Below are 23,135 nucleotides of genomic sequence, written 5' to 3'. Positions count from 1 at the left end.
TTGAGGAGGCTTTAACACACACTCATACACACGAATATTCATTTACCTGAACAGCACTAAATCATCATGTGAGTTCATCTGAATAAAATGTTAATAAAAACTATTAGAAGAAAGAAAACAAACTAAAACCTTCCAAATTAAATGTGTTGAATGTCTCCAGTAGATGTGTTCATCCTGCAGCAGTGAAACAGGCTGTAATGGCTGCAACATAATCCTTGATGGGTCAAAGGTCGTCCACTAAAGGTTCTTGTTGTTTCCACTGACAGGCTCAGATTGTTATTCTAAGTGTGTGACAACATGACAGAAAGGATCCCTACAGAGATAGACCTTTTTGTTACAGAGGAAGATGATTTTACATCGTTACATGGATCTCTGCAGACACACCAGACTCCACTGACAAAAACAGTGATTTGAGCTCACAGGACAGGAGCTGCTGCTCCTGGCTTACATGTTGTGCTGGATACAAATTAAACTTTAAAAACAGCAGATTCAAAGCCACCGTCAGCTCCGGTTAAACTGAGGGAGAACATGTGCAGCGAGCCAGCTTCTCGCTCTGAAGAGGGCTGTGTTTCTTGGCAGGTGCAGCTGGTATAAAACCATCTATTTCACAGTTAGCTTGTAGCTTCAATGATGCATCCTCCGCCCAATCTCACGTCCAAGAGATCACATGTTCAGGTAGCACAGCCAGGTTTAGGTGGGTGCAGTAAAACATGTTTATGGAGTTCCTTTAAGATGGAAAAAACTTTGGTCAGAGTAGGATATCATCTTTTTATTCCACTCTGTTTTTTATATTTTTGGACTATCATTTTGAAGCCTCTGGTTTGTTATTTTGTTCATCGCCATCTTGGTTTTTTTTTGCAGCCAAAAATGCTCCTCCTCCTCTCCTGATGTATTCCCTCAGTAAACATGTTCCTAATGACTTTATGGTCTCAGTCTCTAGTTTCATCTTCAACACAGCATGATGTTCGTTTAGTCACTGATGCTCCCATTGAGAGTCACACAGAGCAGGAGGAGGGGCGGGGTTAGGGCGGGGCAACCTGTGATTGACAAGGTGACCTGAAAAATGTCTTTTATTAGGTGCATGTTGTTGAAAGCTTGTTTTTCCGTAGCTAAACTTAATATACCAGCTAGTATTTGAGTTACCTTGCTAACCAGGGAGGTTTAGCGTTAGCTGATAACCAGGTCTTTGCTTACAACTTGCTCCTCTCCAGATCCACCCTCTCGTCCAAATATGGTCACTTCTGGTTCCAAGAAACAAAGATGGCGACACCCCGAATACCAGAAACAGAAGTCAATACCAATGGAGCTCGATCAACAAAGTCTAGTTTACTCATTTACCCATCATCCAGTGCGTCTCAGTGCGTCACACATAGACTTGGAGAAGATAATCTACAGGTTTGATGGTTACAGAAGCGTGGATGTGTTTGTTTTCTTGCAGCAGCCTTATAAAAGGCTACAACACTGAATCACTGTGGATCATTACGCAGAATGTCTTTGCCCTGAGGTCTGACACTCGTTACATTAATGCTGCTGATGAAACACGCGGATCTGTCCTGCTGCCTTCAGATGGCTGAGGTGATTTAATAAACTGAAGGGAGAGGCCGAGGAAGGATCTTCAGTTCATCTTTCCATCCTAACACCTTCTCTTCGCTGTATCGTGCCCGAGTAGACAAAAACATACCAAAGGGACAAAACAAGCCCACGTCAAAGTCCTACAGTCCTCACGTCTTTGCACTGACATGAAATAAAGCCCTCTGGTTGTATCCAAGAGGTTGGGGGAAAACCCCAAACTTCCCTGTTGGAATTCAGAGTCGTAAATATTTCAAACAGGAAGCTAAAATTAGCTCCACGCTGGATCCAGCTGCTTCTCTCAAACCAGAATATTTAAGCTGAAAAAAAAAGTTCAAAGTGTCCCTTCAGAAATTAGACTTTCATTGCAGGTACGTTTACTGCTGGCCTTCTCTTCATGTCATGTCTGTTGTGTGTGATATGCACTGATGGATGCACCAAAGATTCCTCTTTCCTCAGCAAGTTTAAGGTGGCATTATTACGCCTCGGTTACGCCTCGTCTTCTATGTAAAATGCATGGAGGCTGAATGATGGGGAGAAGTCGTTCTGCCTCTGGGCCGGCATCGGAGGTAGTAACAGAGGCGTAGCAGTGTCGGTGTAAACAACGGAGCCAGCAGGGCTGAACAGCTTTACGCCGGCGTTGCTCGGTCCAATGTAAAATGGCAAAGGCTGCAGAACGGCGGAGCTTCGTTAGGCCGCTGTGGCGGAATTGCAGAGTAAGAGGGCTTAAGTTATTGTTCATCCATTTAGGTTGAAATCACTCCAGTGTTGGCAAGGCGCTGCACAATGACATAAAACATACAACATACATCTTTGACAGCTTTGCTGTCGTCTTGTAAACGATCCTTCTTCTTCAAACTCGGATGATTTTAAAGTTTTCGTATCTTTTAAATTGATGTTCTCATATTTTCATGTTTTTCACGTTTGTTTATTGTTCACAGCCAAAAAGTGAAAACTGCATAATTCTGTGTTTTTCCAGAGTGACATGTTTAAAGCGTGCCGCTCTTCTGGTTTCACACTGGTCACATGATATAAACGTTGTCTCCCCAGGTGAATGTTACTGACTATTACCTGCGTTCACACATCGGCTCACCCCGACTTCTTGCAGACATTTTACCAGGAGGCAGAAAAAAGAGAAAAATGTGTCCATTTGATTTTAACACACGCCCACCCGGATTTTCAGGAGTGCAGTGCAGGTGTGAAACGACCTCTGACTGCTCTTAACTTGTGTAATGTAACACTGGTGATCTATGAACTGCAGGTTTATGATAATGCTGGGCTGAGTGGAAGCCTTTCAGAATAAAAGCAGGTTAGAAATGACTAGAATATAAAATCCACTAATTTCATTCTCCAGCTTCTCCTCTGAATGCTGATGAAACTGGACGCCAGAGGCAGGTTTCAAAGAATACTTCAATATGCTGCTCAACACAGCATCAGGACACCGTGTCCTCTGATTTCAGCTGTGTGTGTGTGTGTGTGTGTGTGCAGGATTAATTGAGCATGTTTTTCCTCTGAGTGGGTGTGCGTTCTCTGCTCTTGCTGTGATGAAACGCCGTGGGGAATCCATTTATTCTGAAGTCTGCTTGTTATTCTCTTCAGTGCAGAAACAACTCACAAGTGGAAAATGAATTCAGTGTTTTTATGTTGATCATTTAGTGTCTCTTTCATCTTTTTATAAATGCGCTCTGATGGTTTCCAGCAGTAGAGATCTTGATTCGAGAGTGATCCGGGTCAGAGATCGAGCGTGTGTTTGCTGATCTTTGTTTAGCTCCTCCAGCTGATCCATCCGTCTTCGTTCTGACAAAGTGTCACTCTCAATCACCGAGCAAACATAATCCTGACTGATTCACACTCTCATTTCAGGTGGCAGGCGATTAACTTGTCAATCAACTCTTCCCACACACAGTTTATGGGAAACACATCATTTTCTGTCCCTTTGTTCACAATATTGGAATATAATATAAAAGGCCACAGCAGGGACAAAGGGAGCTGGAAACACAGACTGAATGTTAAGTTTCTTCCAGGATTGGTTACTGAAGCAAACGCTGAAGTGTCTTAAACCTGCATTTTTTCTAATAACCTGCAGGGGGCGACTCCACTGGAGGCAGAAAGAAGTCTGATCTTATCAAAGTCTCACTTGATTTATCACCTCAGTATTTTTCCCTAAATGAGTATACAAGCTCAATCGTTAGTTCCTAGTCATCTTAAGATTAGCATCTAATTTAATATCACATGAATCATAATGCTTAGCTCTCAGGTTAGCTGATATCTTATAGTTTGCCAACTCCTCGCTCCTCTCCAGCTCCATCTTCTCATCAAAATAAGGTCACTTAAAATTGTAGAGGTCTTTAATTTTTATAAGTCATATTGCGTGTATTTTATTGAAATAGCCTGTTTTAAATCACTTTTATGTTTGTTTTTTTTGCTTCTTGACTTGCAGTCGCTGTTTTCTCTCATCCTTTATATTTTGTATGTACTAACTTAATTGTTATGCACCAGTATACTGAGACAAATTCATTACACATGGGGAAACCGGATTCTTTTGATAATGTTCGAATTGGCTTAATGGTCATAATAGCTAAACAAGTAATGCATTTCTATTTGGTGGTGTGAATCCAGATCAGTGATCCAGATCGACGCCCATCAATCCACTTAATCCAGATCCACTCAGTGACTCAAATCCAGTTAACACAGTCCAGGTCCAGGGACTCCTCTGATCTAGTTTCCGGGTTTTGGCTGCATTGTAACCTAACAGCCATTTAGCCCCACAGAGCTGTTTGTCTGTCTGTTGCTGTCTGCGTGTCTGTTAACCGGGATCACGTCTATCTGGAATCTCTGGGAATATCACATCTGGCCATGGAATACCTGGGATTAGTTTTACTTTCATCCAGGCCCGAGGAGTGACTCCAAAATGTCGGTGTTTCCCGCTGTTTTCCCGTTTTCTCCGGGATGTGACCGTGTGATGGCTGCGGTCCAGTGAACTGGGAGCACGTTGACTGACTGGTTTGCCTGTTCTATCCACCAGTTTGTTAGCTTGTCTGTACTGCTCTTAATGGGATTATCGTTACCTATGGAGTGCACATGAACCTTTGTCGGATAGGGATTACACACGGGGTAAGTGGACATGTTGGAGCGGGGTCTCTCTGTGGGATTGGGATCCACTTTTTTTAAACGCGGGCTAGCCTGCTAGCTGTCCCGGAGTTAGCCTAGCAGGCTAGCTGCTGTCTTTGTCTGGAGAGACCGGGGAGCTAAGGGGCATGCGTCCATTATCGGACACGTCCCCGTCTGACCCATTTGTTTTCTTATATCTGAAATATTTTAACCACTATGTCCACACTTATCTTAAACATCCGAACAAATGCGTTTCCCTGCTTGTAAACTGTTCGTCTCCCTGATTAAGAGCAACGCTACAGTGCCAGTTTGATAACTGCTTAACCGTCCGTTTAAACCGGTCAGTTTTAATCACGTTGTTCATTGTGTTTTCATGCTATTTTGTCAAATTAGCAACAATTGGTCAGTAATTTAACTTTTCCTATTGTCCAATATGATTGTTGTTGTGAAGAAATGGGATTGAGGCTAATTGAAGGTTGAAAATACACGAGGACTGACGTTAGGAAGATGTAAACTGTTGTCCGATAATGGATATACAGGTTTGACAGGGAGGTTGAAAGCGCCGCATCGGTAATTGTCCATCACACGACAGATAGGACGTCAGGTCAACAGTTATATAAACGATCTGTGCAGCGCAGTAAACTAGGGTTTTGCTGGTTCCACATGTGTTAAGGGCAGCCATATATGTGTAGTTCTTATTAATCGGTTGCTTTACTTCAAATGTAACGCAGAACACAGAAATGTCACTCTTTAAGCAAAGCAGCACGGCGTCCGATAATGGAACTCGTTAGCATTGTAGCGGGCCACGGTGGGCCTCGGACTAGTTGCATACGTTTACCCCAAAAGCTTCTTTTTATTGGTTGTTGGGCTGTTAAATAAACGTTATTGTGTGTTTTTGAAAATAGTATTATTCAGCTAAAGCCACTGTACGCCATTAACATGCGTGTTAGATTTGCGTTTAAGTGTAGTCAGCACCAGGGCCGACCAGTTAGCTACTGCTAGCTTTCCAATTAATTCAGCTAATGTTAGCTAGGTTAGCTAGCTCCCTAGGACTGGTGTGTTTCCACCAATTTGGTTTTTTCTTTACTTGTGCACATAGTTAGCGTAACTCTGAGATTCTTAACATTTAAAGCAATTTCCTTGGTTTTAAACAGTCAACTGCCCAAAGATCAGCTAACGTGGCTAACATAAATGCAGGCTAACTGACTACTTGATATGAAGGTCTTCTGAACGAGGTTACCAGGTTCCACTTTATTCGTTGTTTTGAGCAGTTGACTCAAAAGTGTTTTATGTCTGTAATTAAAATATGCTGTGCGTAATATACCCTATAGGCTTGTAAATACAATTTTAGCATTGTTTCATAACATCTTATAGTTTGTGTTTTAAGGCCTGGCTAACACCAGGCTAGACTACAAGGAAGAAATAGTCCTCTCTCCAGTTCTAGTACTAGTTTGATCTTAAAGTCACTTTATCAAGTTATGTAATCATTATTTTTATCTAAAGTTAGCTCCAGTATCTCAACCTTTCGTGCTGCATTGTGTTTTAGTTCAACTGAGAGCAACATATGAGATTATATCTGTGAATGAGCACAGAAGGTCACAGTAGGCAATGCATGTTTATCTATCAAGTAAATCTATTAACACATACAGGATATGTGTAAATGTTGGTCTATTCTGTGTCAGACAGCCCTTAGACTTCTGTTGAACGACGAGACTCAATCTGCGCCAGTATGATACTTAAAGAAGATTTACCACTGTCTTCTCTTCTTTCTGTGTTGTGTACCAGTGAATTTGGCCCTGAGAGTCGAGCGTATTGCTCATAATGATGAAGTTGAACTTTGTGTCAGTGGCAGTTGAAGGACTACTTTAAGACTCAGTATAACCAAGAGGTATACCTGCAGACTAACAGCAGTACAGGTTGCAAAAAGTGAAAGGAAATGCAGTATTTTAAAGCTGGAATACTGAAATATGTAAACAAAAGCGGTGAACCACAAAAGGCAGAAAGGCTGGTCTGAGGTTTTTCATGTGACTGTTTTTACCAACCACAGAGGGGTTTGTGCACAAAAAAATCCCTGTGAAAATGCTGCAGTGTCTCTGATTGATCTAGTATCTAATATTGTCCAGCTACAGTTGACTTTCTCAGTTAGTTTTTCTGCTGGAAATCTATTTGGACTCTGACTCTGAAGTCAGGAGGAAGTGAGAATACTAAGAATATACATAGGTGAATATCCAGATTATCTGAAGACATGGTTTGTTTGCTGCTTCCCCTTACTGTTGAATTTTGTAGAAGGTCTCTCTTCCTCTCATGCTAACTGTCGCTCAGTCGGCTGTCTGACTCCAGCACTCAGAAACACAGTTTTGGAGTGATAAACCAATCGAAGCAGAACTTTTTAGATAGCAGCAATTTGATTAAGCCTGTGAATGTAATAATATTTGCACTCAGACTACTGTTTTTTTTCTAACCCTTTTCAATTGCACGTTAATTGATTTGAAAGGGCCCTGTGATAAATTGTGATGCAGTCCATTTTGCAACAATTATATTGATGCATTATGTGGGTTCCTACTTTGAACTCTTGAGCTTTGTTCACACTATGTTTTTGTTTTTAACACCATATAAGAACCAATGTCTGTCCATACTGACACGCCTAGAAACAAACAACATATGACCGTTCATGAACCCTGGGCATACACATCCAATGACAGCTTCTCTCCCAACGATTTAGGCAGTACTATCATTATACAATGCAGATTTATTTGCACAACAGTAGCTAGCATAGACAACAAGGTCAGCTGCACCTGAAATTAGTTATTCACGTTGAATTAACCGTTGCAGGTCAAGGCTGATGTTCTTTGATTTCCTCCCGGAAAGGGTCATGTGATGGGGGCTTGACCAACCAGGAGAGGTCATGTTGTTACTGATAAGACCCAATCAGCAAGTAAATGTGTAGCTATGTCTTCATTGTCGTTTCCCAAAGTCTCTGTGTCTGTCTGTACAAACTAAAACATAACCCCCAAGTTTACAAACTGACACAGGGTCATAAGTTTCCAGAAGTCTGTTAACGGCTCTTTAATGCTGTAGTAGTGCGACTGTTTGTCAGAATTGTAGCTGAAGTTGTGAGTTTTAAAAAAGAAGACATTTTTGTTGGGACGTAACCTTGATTTCAGGCTTTTCAGCTTTTTGCCAGTTTTGATTGACATTGAAGAAAATGGTTCATTTACTAATTTCACTGCAGTTTTTTATTATGGTTGTCTATAAGGCTTACCATATTGTGGCAACTAAGACACATTTGAATTCTGCTTAGGGTTTTTTTTGTGGCTATTTGTCTCTTCAGTTACACATGGTTTGTGATTTATAGTGTTTGATTTTCTTGTGAGATATCGTGCATATTATAATTCCATTTTAAGGGCGGCTTGGGCTCAGAGGAGGGACGTCTTTTTAGCGTTACATTGGCGGTTCGATCCTCAGCTTGATAGGACATTGAACCCCCTGTTTTTCTCGAAGGCAAAGCCATCGTCTTGTGAATGAGTTTATTTAGTTCCTGATATTTCTTCTTCTATTAGAATGCAAAACATTTGTAAATGGGGGCTCAAGTTTTTAAACAGATAGCTAAAGTAAAACATCTTAGTTTTTACTCGGATAAAAATGTCTACCTTAAGCAACAAGTTAGGTTCTGTCAGTCCTCCACTCGTTCTGTGTGGCTGAAAGTTGTTAACCAATATTGTAACACTGTGGATCATGACACACTTGAACAAGCCTGTCATTAGAACTTCATCATGAGTAAAGTGGACATTACCATCTGTGGACAGATACAGACAGTTGTTCTGTTCAGTGCAGACCTCTGTGGTGTGATGGTCGGGTTGACAGCAGGCCCGCTGAGCCAGTCTGCCCTGCAGGAGGACATCGACAGGAAGCTGAAATGAGCTGATCTGTCTGCTTCTCCTGGGGGGCCAGTCAGACAGGAAGAGAGCACTGCTGAGCTACATGACCCACCGTCACCTCGACCAGACCTCCTGCCCGCCCAGCGCACTGCCACACACAGCCGAGAGGTCTCTCTGTGGACGGCTGCGGTGTTGAAAGACTCAGAGGGAGTCAGTTACCTGAGCAGATGAAAACAGCAGCAGCTCTGCCGTCGACCTGCAGAGAATCAGTGATGTCCAGTCAGGAGGGATTAGAGAAGTGTCAACCTCTTTGGCTGTTAGGAAACAGGTTGTAATGGCTGCAATGTAATCAATGTAAGCCCGATCAAAGGTCGTCCACTAAAAGTTCTTGTTGTTTCCACCGACAGGCTCAGATTGTTATTCTAAGTGTGTGACAACATGACAGAAAGGATCCCTACAGAGACAGACCTTTTTGTTACATCGCTCTCTGCAAACACGCCAGACTCCATTGATGAAAACGGTCAGTTTGACAACACAGTCCACGGGAGTTACTTGTACACTGCTCTCTTCATCTGTCATTTTTTTAAATTATAATAATCATGTTGGATCTAAACTAACCATTTAAAACAGCAAAGTCAAACAATAAAATTAACAAATGTACCAATCTGGGCAGCTCAGAGACTCCTGTGTTCTGTGAGGTAAAATCACTGTTTTCATCAATGGAGTCTGGTGTGTCTGCAGAGAGCGATGTAACGTCTGTGTGTGGTTAAAACAATCATCTTCCTCTGTAACAAAAAGGTCTATCTCTGTAGGGATCCTTTCTGTCATGTTGTCACACACTTAGAATAACAATCTGAGCCCGTCAGTGGAAACAACAAGAACTTTTTTTTTTTCATTACCATGCAGCCTGTTTCCCTGCTGCAGGCTTGAACAATTTATGGATCATTTCTTAGCTTTTGCACTTACACAAGGAGTAACAAAGCTGTAGTGAGCTGACACATCTCTTTATGTTGCAATATTTTCTAACATGTTTCTCTATTGTCCATGTGGTGTTGAGGCCTGTGTTTAAGCAGCACTTCAACAAGCTGTGGAGATGAAGCAGTTAAACAGAACACTGGGCGTATGTGTGGTTTGTGGTCTCCACCTGCAGATGCTTTGATAATTAGTGTTTCTGTTTCCTCTGTGACAAGTGGGAGTAAGCAGGAGATAAGGGCCGAGGCGGTGCAGCTCTCTGGCCGTTAACTCCAGTTTAGCTGCTGCACCTCCTGACCGCCGGCTGAACTCGGCCTCAGAGACAGATTAAAGATAAAGACGGGGCTGGCTGGAGGAGAGGATGCTGGCTGTGGCCCTCCACATTCTCACTGCTTTATTTATTAAGTGAAAATGATCAATGACTTCTGGATACAGAACAGTGTGTGGCAGAGCGCTGCAGGTGTGGTCCAGGTGACGGCGGGTCATCTTATTCTTAATGCCCATTTGTTATCTTGTTCTATTTAAGTCTTCTACTTTATTTTATATTTTATTGTAGTTCTGTGTTAGTTGTTCTGCACCAAATCACCAAAACAAATTCCTTGTATGTGTAAACCTACTTGGCAATAAACCCCGATTCTGATTCTGAAGGTGCTCTATTGGTTTCAAACACCACAAAAATACATGAAGTGAAGACATGAAACTCAAGACTCAACATGTGCAGGTGTGGGGGAAAGATGAGTTAATGTTACAATGTAGAAAACGCAGTTATAACAATGAATTAATCATTCAGTCGTTTCCCAGGCTAAAATCCTAAAAGGTTTCTGGTTCCAGCCCTTCACACGTTTCTACGTGCAGCATGTGAAACAGGACAGGCCGATTAGCGATGATATCGTCCAACACTGATGGCTGAAAGTCAGCAACCACCGAGCCCTGTAATATCCTAAAATCGCCATTTAAAAGCCCCCACTGTAATCGTGTCTACACTAGGGATTGCATCGCTTACCTATCGTTAAAACAAATCGAGTGCTGAAGAGTTTAGTAAAAACGTGCATGTGATGCTACAGATAACGGTTAAGAATAATTTATAAAAAGTTGTGAAGGACCACAAACTTTGCCTTCCATGTGTCGCCTCAGTGTTTCTCAGTGTGTCCCACACATACACGGCCAGCTCTGCTATATTTCCCAACCAATTTTAGCATTTTTCTTTTCTTGCCGAGCATTTGAAGCATTGTAATGTTACTCAGTCATCAAAACATACAACATCATGCAGTGAGAGATGGAAGCCTTGGTTTTCTGTTGCAATAAGTAAGAAGGCTTTAGCTTTTATACTTTTATTTTAGATCTTGAGTTGGCGCTCGCAGGAGGTCTGTTTTTATAGGGTTAAATGGTTTTTGTCCTTGAAAGCAGTGTATTAGTTGTGTGATGTTTGCTGGGGCATTCTCTGAAATATTATCATGTTTACTGTTCTTTATATATTTAATTCAATCGGTAATATGTTGAAAGGAAATTCCCCAAAATGATTACAAAGCTCCATTATTTCATATCAAATCACTGAAACTATGTGGCTTATCAGGAAGTGATGTCATTGATCATCATTCACAGCCAGACACGTGTTTCTGTCATGTGCTACACGTGTGGTGAAGGTTAAGGATGAAGCAGGTTGTGTTTGTGTGGTTTGTCTCTCTGTCAACACCCTTGTTAAGAGATGTGGTTGTATGCGACTCTGACAGCAGAGCTTCTGTGATGTGATGTGGAGCAGTTTGCTGTTGGAGCTCGGCAGTGTGCTGAGAGCAGAGCAGCTGACGGAGCTACACCCCCGCCGGGTAATCAATAAGACGGAGAGTCCTCTGTGATGTCGAGAGGAGAGAGAGTCCTGATGGATGCAGGCTGAACACGGCTGCTGAGACAAGCAGTCTGCTCTCTGCTCAAGTCCTGAAATACAGTCAGAGGAGAACAAATCTGCAGGCAACTGTTTGAATGTTATTTCACTGTTAGGAGACCTTTTAGTTGACCTTCTGTTTGTTTGATTGACAGCAGAGTGATGGAAACAGCTAGAAAGACAAACATGTAGATCTTGGCAGATGCTTTTCAGTAGCATGAGTTCCCATTTTGGACGGAGTCGGTTTATTTGATGGAATAAGCTGATCAGAGGAAGAAGAGGTTCACACACTAATTTGCTCGTTTGACTGTTTATTTTCACTGTTGGTGTCTGAACCCCTTGGCTGTCTTCAGACAATGATTAAACCTCTGGCAGGGATGACCATTTCCTTCTGGCACGGGTCATTGTTTACTGGTCTTTTCCATGCACTAGTCATCGTTTTCAGTCCAACTAGCAGCCTTAGATACGTGAATGGAGCTGCAGTGGAGACGCAGCTTCAGATGGGGATCTTAGCTGCACTTAAATACAGATGTCTGTTCATAGAGATAAATATAAAAAGTCGTAAGATGATAGACAATGGGTTCAAGGACTGCATTAAAGCATATTTTGCTTGTTCCTACATGCAGCCAAAGCCTGCTGAAACGCTAGTGCACATTTTTACTCAGACTACAAACTAAAACAAGAACTCTTCTGACACCATAAATCCTGACCGTCACCTTCAGACTGCATTCATGTTCAGATATCTGTTAACAAAGATTAACAGTAAACTGTCCTTAAAATTCTGACCTGAGGAAACAGAGTCTGAGAATCCAACATGGAGGAAGCTTTCATTATGTAGCCTTGTAGCACCGTCCATGTTTATATCCCTCTGATTAGCAGGAGTCTTAACTCTTAGTTAGCAACTCACCAGGCTGTTGTGGTTTGCCAGCATTAGCTTGTTAGCATCTAGCTAGCATGTTACACAGCCATTTGTAGTCATGCTGCACCAAGCTTCACACTACCATGTTTTTATGAGAACAAACAAATTCACTTGGCACAACAACCACCAACAAAAGCAAACTATGAAAAACCTTGTCTGTTAAAAATATTAATGTCGACTACTCGTGCCAGCCCTTTTATTATACTTTGTCAACCAATGGGAGGGCGGACCAGTGCCAACCGTGGGGTGGACTCCATTACCACCATCACCGCATTATTTATTTATTTATATATTTAAATATTGTAACTTGCCTACTTAAAACCCCATGTTCAATAAATCAACTGAAAAAATGTGGAAATGTAATAAATATTATTCAGTGTCAGCAGTGAAGCACCGTTTTTTTCCCTGGAACCACAGCACGCGACCGAGGATGAAGAATAAATACATTTACACCCCAGTGAGGGACGGGAAGGACTTGGGAATCGATGGTAATTACGTTTTAAAAAAACGATGATAACAAAGTGTTTTCTGCGTCTCTCACGTTTACTGGAGAGGTGCACCATGTGCATTAAACGACAAACAAAGCATATGCTGATATGCTTAGACAGCTTCACAGACCTACATGTCTGCGTAGCACTCCTAAGTCGTTATTCAAACAGGGGGCTCTCTCTCTCTCTCTCTCTCTCTCTCTCTCTCTCTCTCTCTCTCTCTCTCTCTCTCTCTCTCTCTCTCTCTCTCTCAGTGCAGTAGTTAAACCCTCTGTCAGTAAAATCAGCAAAAATAAAGTAATTTGCAAAAACAAAAAATAAATGACGGTAATACCGCACACCGCACGGTTGAGCCATCCTAAATCACTGCAGGGGAAATTCCTTCACCGCGACAGCCCTGGTGTCTGTGATGCTCTGCAACGTGTGCTGCAGACAGTGCTGAGAGGATGTAAACTGTGCACTCAGAGAGCACTAGGCTGGACAAATTACAATGACGACGTCTAAAAATCACCACAAATATTGTTTTCTGTAATATGTGTTCTGTAAAAAAGGTTTCACACTGCGCTTAGTGGGAAACGTAGCTGATACATACATACCTGTGTTTGAATCACAGTTCAATGAGTCGTTTTGGATCCTGCAGCTGTTTGTGTGACAGTCGATCCAGACAGAGACAGAGACAGAGAAACAGCTTCCTGCTCTGCTTTCTGTTTCACACACAGGCTGAAGGCTGAAGGCTGAAGGCCTCTTACATTAGAGGTCTCGGTGTGTCGCTGGTGGAGCCTGTTGGCTGCTGTTGTTTTCACGCCTGTTGAGGATTCACATTTCAAGGCGTCAGTGTTGAGTCTGTGCTTCCATGGTGGAGGATTAGTTCAAAGTAAGCATATGAAGCGGTTTTAGAAAGTGTGTTGATAAAATGAGTTTGTTTCAGCCTATTCTTACAGTTTAAGTGTGATTATCTGCAGCATCACATGCACGTTTTACTAAACTCTTCAGCACACGTTCTTATCACTCGATCATCTCTGTGCACTGAAACAGGATGCGGGTGTTTCCACTTCAGGCTCTGACAGCTGCATGATGAAGGATGCTGGTGAAGGCTTTGTTTTGTTTTGAGAAGAACTGAATCCACAAAGTGAAAGATGTCCTCTTTTATGTGGAGCCTTGATTCAGAGGCTCAGGTGTGGTGGTTGAACTTTCACTTCCTGCAGCCTCCAGGTCTCTTCAGTAAGCGGATGCATGCTGGAGGGAAGCAGAGCAGTGAGTGTGATTTACTGGCAGCAGGTCGTTCTCAGTGCTGACAGATACACACTGATGCAGCAGTTTGAGACTGATGTCTTTGCCTGAAAGCTGCAGAACTGTGAAGGTGATTTAAAAGCCAACAAAATGTGAAAATGTGCAGCTGGTGTTTCTTCTTCTTTAGCTGTCTGAGCCGGCTGTCAGTAGGCTGCTATGTATATATGAGGGCTGAGGCAGAATTGTTTCATCCATCTGACTGATGGCAACATAAGAAAAATGTAATAACCTTTACAAACCTCAGAGGTAGGATTAACCCCTGAGTTTACAGATGACAGTTTGACCCTGTGCTTCTGCTGTAGTTTGGTTGCATCTGCAAATTTGATTTACAAAGAGAGTTCAGTTAGGAACACAACATCCTTATCATCCTTATTGTTTTATTATTGATGAGTGCACTATGCTCCAAGTAAAAGGGACAGAGCCAGGGCTGTGCAGACTCAGAAGTTCGTCAGTCAGACTGTATTTGGCTGTTTGATCTGAAGCTTCGACTATTAAGAATAACTTTCTCACCTGTGTGTCAGCCTACAACAGTCTGGTATTTTACCTGTATTATGCACTTTTCCATACGCGGCGGCTGTCTGACCAACATTAAATCATTTTCCAGTTGGCAACTTTCTTACTGTTTCAAGTCATGGCACCATCAGGTTTAATAAACTAGTTAAAAATGACCAAAGATTGGAGTCAGCTAAGTAGCTAAAGTTAGCTGCAGCACGGCTTGCGGCCTTTTTGAGGAGCCTTGGAAGGACAAACTTCTTCATTGTGGCTTTTTACTTGGTTTAATCTGTCTGTTTGTTTTGGGAGAGGAGCTGTGGATAATTTGGCTCCTGTAAAACTTTGTAAACTATGAACCCTGAAAGATCCTAACACAAAAACCAACCGAGCTCCCGTTGAAAATGATGACTTACTGACTGATTTGGAATGATAATTTACTTAATCTCTTTCTTGAAGGTTATTCTGCTTTATTATCATTATTTGGATGTTTTCTCACAAAGTACTTTTTCACACAAACATACTGTACGTACACGTGTCAGGTAACGACCATTAAAAAGCACTAGAATGTTGATCTGGGGAGAGCTGCTCCATCAGCAGAGCTGCAGGGATCAGTGATTATGGTGCATGCAAAGAAGCAGCTCAGAGAATCCAAACAGTCCTGGAAGATGTGACTGATCAGCACACAACAGCACAATAATAACCCGTCTGAATGTTGGTTTAGATGGATGTAGAAACAGACGCACAGATCAGAGGAGGACACTCTCCCCTCTACAGACTGATTCAATCTGAAAACACGCAGCTCTGTCGGCAGCTCTTATTATCTGAGCTCAGAGCTCCATAAGGTCCTGCATTCACCTCAGACCAGTTCATATTGAATTTTACAGACAAAATGAAATCACATATTTATATTGAGTTGTACAGGATGTTGCTCTGATGGAGTCATGTTTCTGAATCTGCTTTTAAACTTCACCTAGGTAATGATGAGGAAGCTCCTCATTGAGCTCCTGAGGCAGGTGGTGATTTATGTATTGTCACATTGAAAGACCAAAACCAAAAAATCTTTTTTGTTTGCTGAAAGAGACCCAAAGTTTGTTCAAAAAAAACTTTAGAGCATGGTTTGATGTTCCCCGTGCCCCTTCACCACACATACATGTAGGTGGCCACCAAGTGTTAGCCTTGTACTGTGGGCCCTACCAAAATACATTAGCATTACAGTTTGGACTGTGGTTTGTTAGCAGACCTGATCCAAGATCAGTGGAAATAATCCAGTGCTTCATAAACCAAGAAGCATTTTAAAATATATTCTGTAATACACAGGAAGCACAGACCCCTGAGCAGGCTGATCACAATGATTAGAGCAGGGATTCAATTATCATGATCATATCATTCTTGACTAGACTGCAGCAGGTGGAGGGTTAAAGCAGACCGAGCTGGAGCAGGACGTCTGTGTGAAACATGAACTGTTTCAGTCTGAGCGCTGACCTCAGGTCTGCCCTGCAGGGCTGATCCTCCTCCTGAAACACTCTGAGCTCATGTTGTGCTGACATGTTAGCTTGCTGCTGTGTCTCCATCACTTCAATTTTCTGGTCACATGTTTACTTATTTTGACGTAGTGTTGGTGTAGCGTTTAGTTTAAAGTTGATTATTACGTGAGCATTGGTTTAATACAGAAGTACACAGAGCATGTGTTCCACTTGAGTGTTACATGTTACACTACATGACTTTGCATCAGAAATGCCTGATCCAAACTCAAGCGTTTTAAAGTAGTGTTGTGACCTGACAGAGCATGAACTCAGACCTTTAACAACCCTGCATCCTGATGTAGTTCTCTCAGCATCCTGATGTAGTTCTCTCAGCATCCTGATGTAGTTCTCTCAGCATCCTCTCAGCCTGTTTATTGTCATTAAGTCTCAGTAACATCTGTTTGTTGTGGCTTCATAGCGCTGTAGTGAGACAGATCTCAGCCCACGCGTGACTTGCTAGATACAGTGAACCTGCCACTCAGCGGAGACAGATGGACAGGCGCTCCACAGCTGAAACAGAACGCCGGTAGTTGGTGTCCATCAGAGAAATCCTGGTACTGATCCGAGCTAACAGCTCATCACACTGGGCACTGGTCAGCCTGAAGGAGCTGGGAGCAGCAGGAGAGTTCATCAGACACAGCTCAGGAGGAGGAGGGAGGTTAACCAGCTGTGAGAGGACAGGAGACGTTATGAACCCAGAGATGACGATGTTTGGTGTGTTTCTGATGCATCAGGAAGAGCGGATATTAGCAGACTTGGACAAACCTTTTGGTCTGAACACAGTGTTAGTGGAGCTGATTTGTGGCTGTTGTTACCTTTGGACAGAGCTGGGCTGTTTGCATTTGTTTCCCTTTGTCTTCATGCAAAGCTAACCAGTTGCTGACTGTAGCTCCGTTTATACCATATAGACAAGATAATAATTCATAATAAATCAGTCAAATCATCAAATCACTCTCAGCCTCAACCAGAGTGAACGTCTATCCCTAAACTTTGACCTCCTCCTTTCCTCCTAAACCTCTGCGCGTCTGTAAATCTAGTTTAAATGTTTTCCTTCTTTTCTGTTTGCCTCGAATATATTTTTTAACTTGACAGATACCTGAAGCTTGTTAAATCCTCCTTTTCACTTTCTTTGCTTGTAGATGATTTAACCACACAGAGACATTTATTACTGAGTATTAAACCATAGAGGAGGTATTTAGTATTTATAGACCCTCGTTATTTCTCTTTATGGAGTTCCTCTACTGTTTATTATCTCCTCTCCTCCTGCTCTGCACACTGTAAACCTGACTGAGTCTTTGGCAGAGAGACTGTGTGCAGGTAGCGGCCAGCAGACTTCATGTGGAGACGCAGTGTAAACATCCAACAGGCGGCTGAAGCAGTGAAAGTGGTCAGTGGATTATTGGATTTACAGCCCACTGAAAACGGAGAGTAAAAGTGGTTTTCGGCGGACTGGAGGGTGAAATCAGGCCGTTTTAGTAAATCCACTCACAGAAAGGCCGAGTCAGAGGTTCGACCTGCTACAGGTCCAGTTATAACAACTCAACCAAACTTTCTATAACTATATTTAAACATCCTTTCAGTAAAAAGGAGGAAATACAGAAAACAATAAGACCACAGTTTGGCTCCTAAATCAGACACATTCAGTTCTACATCACTTTTAACCTGAGGATTTATTTGTGAAGCAGCAGTGGTGTAACCCTGACCTTTGACATCTCCTAGAGAAGGTAACACATAAAGCATGACCTTTGACCTGCATGGAGAGTGGGGTGGTTGTGAAAGCTGATTAAGAGCTTTTTCAACACAATTTTTCTCTTTCTGATCAAGAATTAGAAGAGAGATGATTCCACTCTGATGGATGTATGGTCAGTATATCTGTACAGCCAGCGCTTGGTTAGCTTAGCTTAGCATAAAGACTGTAAACATCTAACCCGGTAACACAAATCCACCTCTTAAGCTCACTCATTAACATTATATCGGGCTATTTAAATCCTGACAAAAGCCACAGCTTAAAATGTGACTTTCCTATTTGATTTGAGGTTTCGGGCCGGACTATTTCCTGGACAACACCAGTGCATGACTAGAGTGCTACTGGTTGTCTTGCAACTGATCACAGCCAAGAACTAGTTTGCATATCTATCAAATATGGCAAATAGAAAGCGCTGCTAAAGGTCCGTGATTCATTTAAACTGGCAGACTTCAGACCAGAAGCTTGTTTGCTTGTTTCCTTCTCCTCGTCCTCCTCGTCCTCCTCCTCCTCCTCGTCCTCCTTGTCCTCCTCCTCCTCCTCCTCCTCCTCCTCCTCCTCCTCCTCCTCCTCCTCCCTGCATCTCTGTCTCAAACTGAAGCTTGGTGTGCCCAGACTTTCATCTACAAAGACAGCCTCATTACTGGCTTTGATTACTGCATCATAAAGGGTTGCAATTTCGCAAGGGTAGGAATTATCGGTGTATTGATGGCCTGGATTTATTGCCTGTGGTTTGGTCGTAAAGTGTCGTATTTTATTAAAAAAGTAACAGACATTAAATGTAATTCAGCCTCTGATTTTCTTTTGGATCATTTTCAAGATGATTCAGTTTGAGAGCGGAGTTGCTGATTGGTTAGTAGTGATGAGGAGTGATGGTTAATTAATGCTGCAATAATAACTTTAATTATCAGTATGTGACAAACATTAATCTGACAGATTGATTTTATAGTTTTCTGAAATCTAAATATCATTCCTTTTTTCTTTTAACTTCTTTCTTCAGACTTTAAATCTGAAGTCTGTCACGTGTTCGTACGGTCGCAGTAAAAGATCATGCTCTAAACATTGATGCGATTTGTGCTCCTTACGACAGAAGTAAAGCTTCCTGTTATCAGAGTGATTTGCACACTTGTTCTGCAGAGTCGCTGACAAACAGACGTCTCTCTGAGCGCTCAGGTGTTCCTGTGTTCGACAGCAGCTCTCATTTGAATGTGGCTGATTCATGTTAGTGTGCAGAGATGTAACAGAGGGTTTGTGTGTCTGCGGAACTGATTCTGATGATAACTTATTTGTGATTATAGTTTCTGTACATTCACTTCTTGATGTTCCTGGACTTTTGGCTGCACATGAAACGAGTTCGGTGATAATTCGTTTGAGGCATGTCATCAAGAAGAGTGTCATTATTTAATTGTAATGTCCTGCTTTGAACCCTCAGGTATGAATAGTTCTTAATGGTAGAATTAAACTCTTTTAGTCCTGTATATATTCCACAGACTATTTATCCGCATGGAGCTCTGACGTCTGTGTCGTTATTATTACAAACAGAAGAAACTTGATTTCTCTAAATGTATTTGAAATGAAAAGAGAAACTACAATGCTTTGGATTAACTTAATTGGTACTTTTTTAGAGAGAGTTTAGTAAGAGTATCAGGATGTTCTGTTTTATGACACTTTGAAATGCCACGAGAACATTTCAGACACACACGCCTCTCAGGGGCTACATTTTGTGTTGGTGCAGTAGTCCCAATGATACAGTCTACATTAATAGTTATAAAAGTTGCGTCCTTGAGGCATATTATTTTCACTACAAATTCATCCTGAAGTAACACAATAGCATAATATCTGATATTTATGAAGTATTTTTAAATGTTTTATACTCTCTCTACAATAAAACATCTAACAGCAAAAATACCATCAGATGGTGAGGCTGTAACTCAGCTGAACATGAGGGGAAAGTTCATCTTCGAACTGTAATGACCCATTTAATTAAACTGACAGCCTAAAGTCATTGATTAGAGTATTCAGCGTGTCATTTCAAACTTGAATGTTTCTACTTTAATTAATTAATCTACCTGTGATTCGCCGTGATAATAATATTTGAAAAGCTGGATCGTGTGAACGTTTCTAAATGGTCTGTATCTCCTGCAGTTTGATGTTGGTGTTGGTCATGCAGACCAGTTATACTCCGGTCCAGTTTCCTAACAGTCCACACAGAGCCGAGCAGCAGTTTCCTCGTCTTCCTCGACCTGCAGCTCAGCACGGCTCGCTGTAAATCTCCAGCAGCTCTGACAGCGTGTTAATAACTGGACGAGGACTCAGACGTGTAGTTTATGGCCCGGCAGAGATGGAAGATGCTCGCTGGCTCGGCTATGTTGAGTTGTGGAAATGTTCAGGCCAAGTTTCCATCGGAGCGGACCCGATGATTTGTCCTGCTGGCCGGGGCCGTATAAAGAGGCTTGCAGGGGTCAGATGCTCCACTCTGCTTTAAATGAAGTGAAGCAGGAGGAACCAGAAAGTCTGATCTGAGAACAGCTCTTCTGAGAAATCTTCAGTAGACGCTCAGCCTGGATAATAAACTCTTTATGTTAGCTTCATGCTACGTTAATCTAAACTTTAATTAGCATCAGTGTTAAGTCATTCAGGCTGTAAACTGTTAACATTTCAACCCCCCCCCCCCCACACTCATCCGCTCCCATGGCTCTGTCAACTGCCCTGTTTTGTCAGAAAGGTCAGAGGTCACATGGCTCCTTTCACATGGTAAGAGGCCTGAAGGAGGCTGTAGAGGAGGGTGCGTCTGCTCCATCATGCTGGGAAACAGCCACGCAGTGACTGACTGTGATCCCTCGTCAATATGGCCTTTATGTCAGGGCAGTAAATGTCCCCCGCCCACTTCACCCGTCTGTCCCCAGGAAACGCATAACAGGAAGTACCAGAGCTGCTGTCTGATCACAACAAACAGGACGCGATGACTCTGCAGCTCCTTATATACCACTAAATATATGCTGTTAGATTTATACAAGAAAACTCAGACTCATTTAGATCATCAGCTTTATTTCATTTCAATGCTAAGTTTACTTTTTATTATTATTATTCTGGATGTAATTATGCCAATATAACCTGATTCCTCCAGTAACCTGTACATGCCTGAAAAAAACTGACCTTTAACCTGCTGCTGATGTGTGTTTGTACAGAGGGGTTAGAGGTCAAACTGTGGGAGAACGGGTATGATTCAGGTTCAATCTTTGGACCTTGCTGAATGACATCAGGCCTCTCGCTAAAACAAAAATCTAAAATGTTTTTTTCCTGTTGTTGCTGTTTGTTGTCTCCGTCTAACCTGCTGTCTGTCCTGTGTGCAGGAGGCGATGTGGGGAGCAGGGAGGAGGCGCGGGGTTCTGCCCTGAGGAGGCGTCGTGCGGCTGGGAGGAGCGCGGCCCTCCTGTGGCCCTCCTGCGGCCCTCCTGCGGCGCTCCGGGACGCTCCTACTAAGATGTCCCTCAGCAGCGGCCCTGCAGGCGGGAAAGGTGTGGACTCCAACGCGGTGGACACGTATGACAGCGGCGATGAGTGGGATATTGGTGTTGGCAATCTGATCATTGACCTGGACGCCGACTTGGAGAAGGACAAACTAGAGATGTCGAGCAGTAAGGAGGGAGGGGGCATGACCGCCCCCCCCAGCGCTGTGGCTGCTTTACCTGATAATATAAAGTTTGTTAGTCCTGTAGCCGCCGCGCAGGGCAAAGAGAGCAAATCCAAATCTAAACGTAGTAAAAACTCTAAGGAGAGCGTGAAGGCCCCCGTCTCAGACGGAGCTAAGAAGGAGGTTCAGGGTCGGGCCCCCGGGGACCCGCCCCCCCAGAACCCCAACTCTACCCCCACTAAGGGAACGGACAAGTCCAGTAAACCGTCCCGTAACCTCCCCGCGGTGAAAAAGGACAAGGACGGGGTGAAAAGTAAGAAGGAGAAAATGGAGGTTGTGGCCACAGGAGTGGTCAACGCTGAGAAGGAGGCTGTGGCCCCCATCCTGCCGCTGGGGGCCCCTCGCAGCAGCCCCTTCGAGGGACAACAAAACCCTGAGTTAGCTGCAGCCGAGCAGCTTGGGAATATGGCACTGGACTCGACTGGGATTGGCCAGCCTGTCGCCATGACAACAGAACAGGAGGAAGTGGATAACGGTGAATGCAGAAATCTGAAGAAAGTGAGTGTGAAGGTAGGAGGAACCAGATTTATTATACACAATGTTTGAACTCTCCTCGCTGTGCTGGCTGCTGTGTGCCTTGCTTTAGGACACTTCTTTAGAGCTGCTTTCTCTGTGAAGTGTTGGATTTAAATAATGCCCTGCTTTAAACTCTTCCCCCGTACCCATCCCATTTTTTGTTTGTGTTGGTTTGCAGAGCAGAACTGTGCTACCATGGTAACCAAGATATATGTGTTTCTTCTGGTTAAGAGGTAAAACAAATACCTGTGCATCCTGACTGGGCTCTGGTATATGAATCAGGTTGGGGATGATCTCTCTAAATCCAGCCATTATTATCCAGCCTTTTGAGATATCTTGACTTTTTATGGTCTCTGGACTCATAAAAGGGAGTTTAAAAGCTAATTTACCAAACTTGAAATCACCAATTTGTAGACAACCGTCTGAAGCCTTGAGTTTTGTCATCTTTGTGTTTGGAGCCAGAAGTGACCTCATTTGGAAAGAATGGTTTTTACATTTGAATGCCTCTTGTAGGGTGAGATGTAGAGGTGTTGAGATGGATGTATTTCCTGGAAAGGAACGTATCATGTCAAGTCTTTCTAAAAGTGAAAGCAAGAGATAAGGAAATGATTGGTTAATGCTGTTAGGAAGCACAGGTTCTCCCCCGGCTTGTCTTGGCTCAGTGTTCAGCTCGTATCTCCTCCACAGCTGCCGTTCAGCCCAGCTTTCCTCATCTTTATAAATTTAGCTCAGCATTGAGGTTTCCATCCTGCCAAAGCGTCCTGCTGGCCTGCAGCGATCAGCCACTCAGAGCTGTCTGTTATCCAGCAGGTCTGCTGCCAAGTTCCAGCACTTGTTCTCCATTTCCCTCTTCCAGCTGGCCGACCTCCTCCGTCCATCCGTCACACAGATTTTACTGCTGTCACCTCTGAACTCTGGGTTGAAGCAGACAGTGACCCGGCCGCCTGCTGGTGTCAGAGATTCTTAACCTCATAATTACTGAGCTGCTAAGACCTTAAAACAGTCTTCTATCTTGTTATAATACATCTGCTTTAGCTGTAATGGAAAATCCCACAAGTCT

At 42.9% G+C, this 23,135-nt stretch overlaps 1 protein-coding gene across 3 annotated transcripts in view; it reads left to right on the top strand.

The window, feature by feature from the left end:
- The first annotated feature begins 4,337 nt into the window (after positions 1 to 4,337).
- Positions 4,338 to 23,135, top strand: part of znf609a (zinc finger protein 609a) — a 32,828-nt gene continuing 14,030 nt past the window's right edge. For 2 of the 3 annotated variants that reach the window (XM_069686437.1, XM_069686438.1), the window contains exons 1-2: positions 4,338 to 4,683; positions 21,219 to 22,069. In XM_069686437.1, coding sequence (XP_069542538.1) covers positions 21,350 to 22,069 — 720 coding nt within the window. In that variant the 5' untranslated portion in view covers positions 4,338 to 4,683; positions 21,219 to 21,349. The remainder of the gene's footprint in view (positions 4,684 to 21,218; positions 22,070 to 23,135) is intronic. The other variant, XM_069686440.1, reaches the window with a different exon arrangement.

This window comes from Semicossyphus pulcher, unplaced genomic scaffold (genome assembly GCF_022749685.1).
Source record: "Semicossyphus pulcher isolate SPU_LCO1_2020_fin unplaced genomic scaffold, fSemPul1.0.p SCAF_8, whole genome shotgun sequence".
In the NCBI taxonomy this organism is placed as follows: Eukaryota; Metazoa; Chordata; class Actinopteri; order Labriformes; family Labridae; genus Semicossyphus; species Semicossyphus pulcher.
Note: the sequence above shows the minus strand (reverse complement) of the source record. Positions and strands in the feature narration are given on the sequence as shown.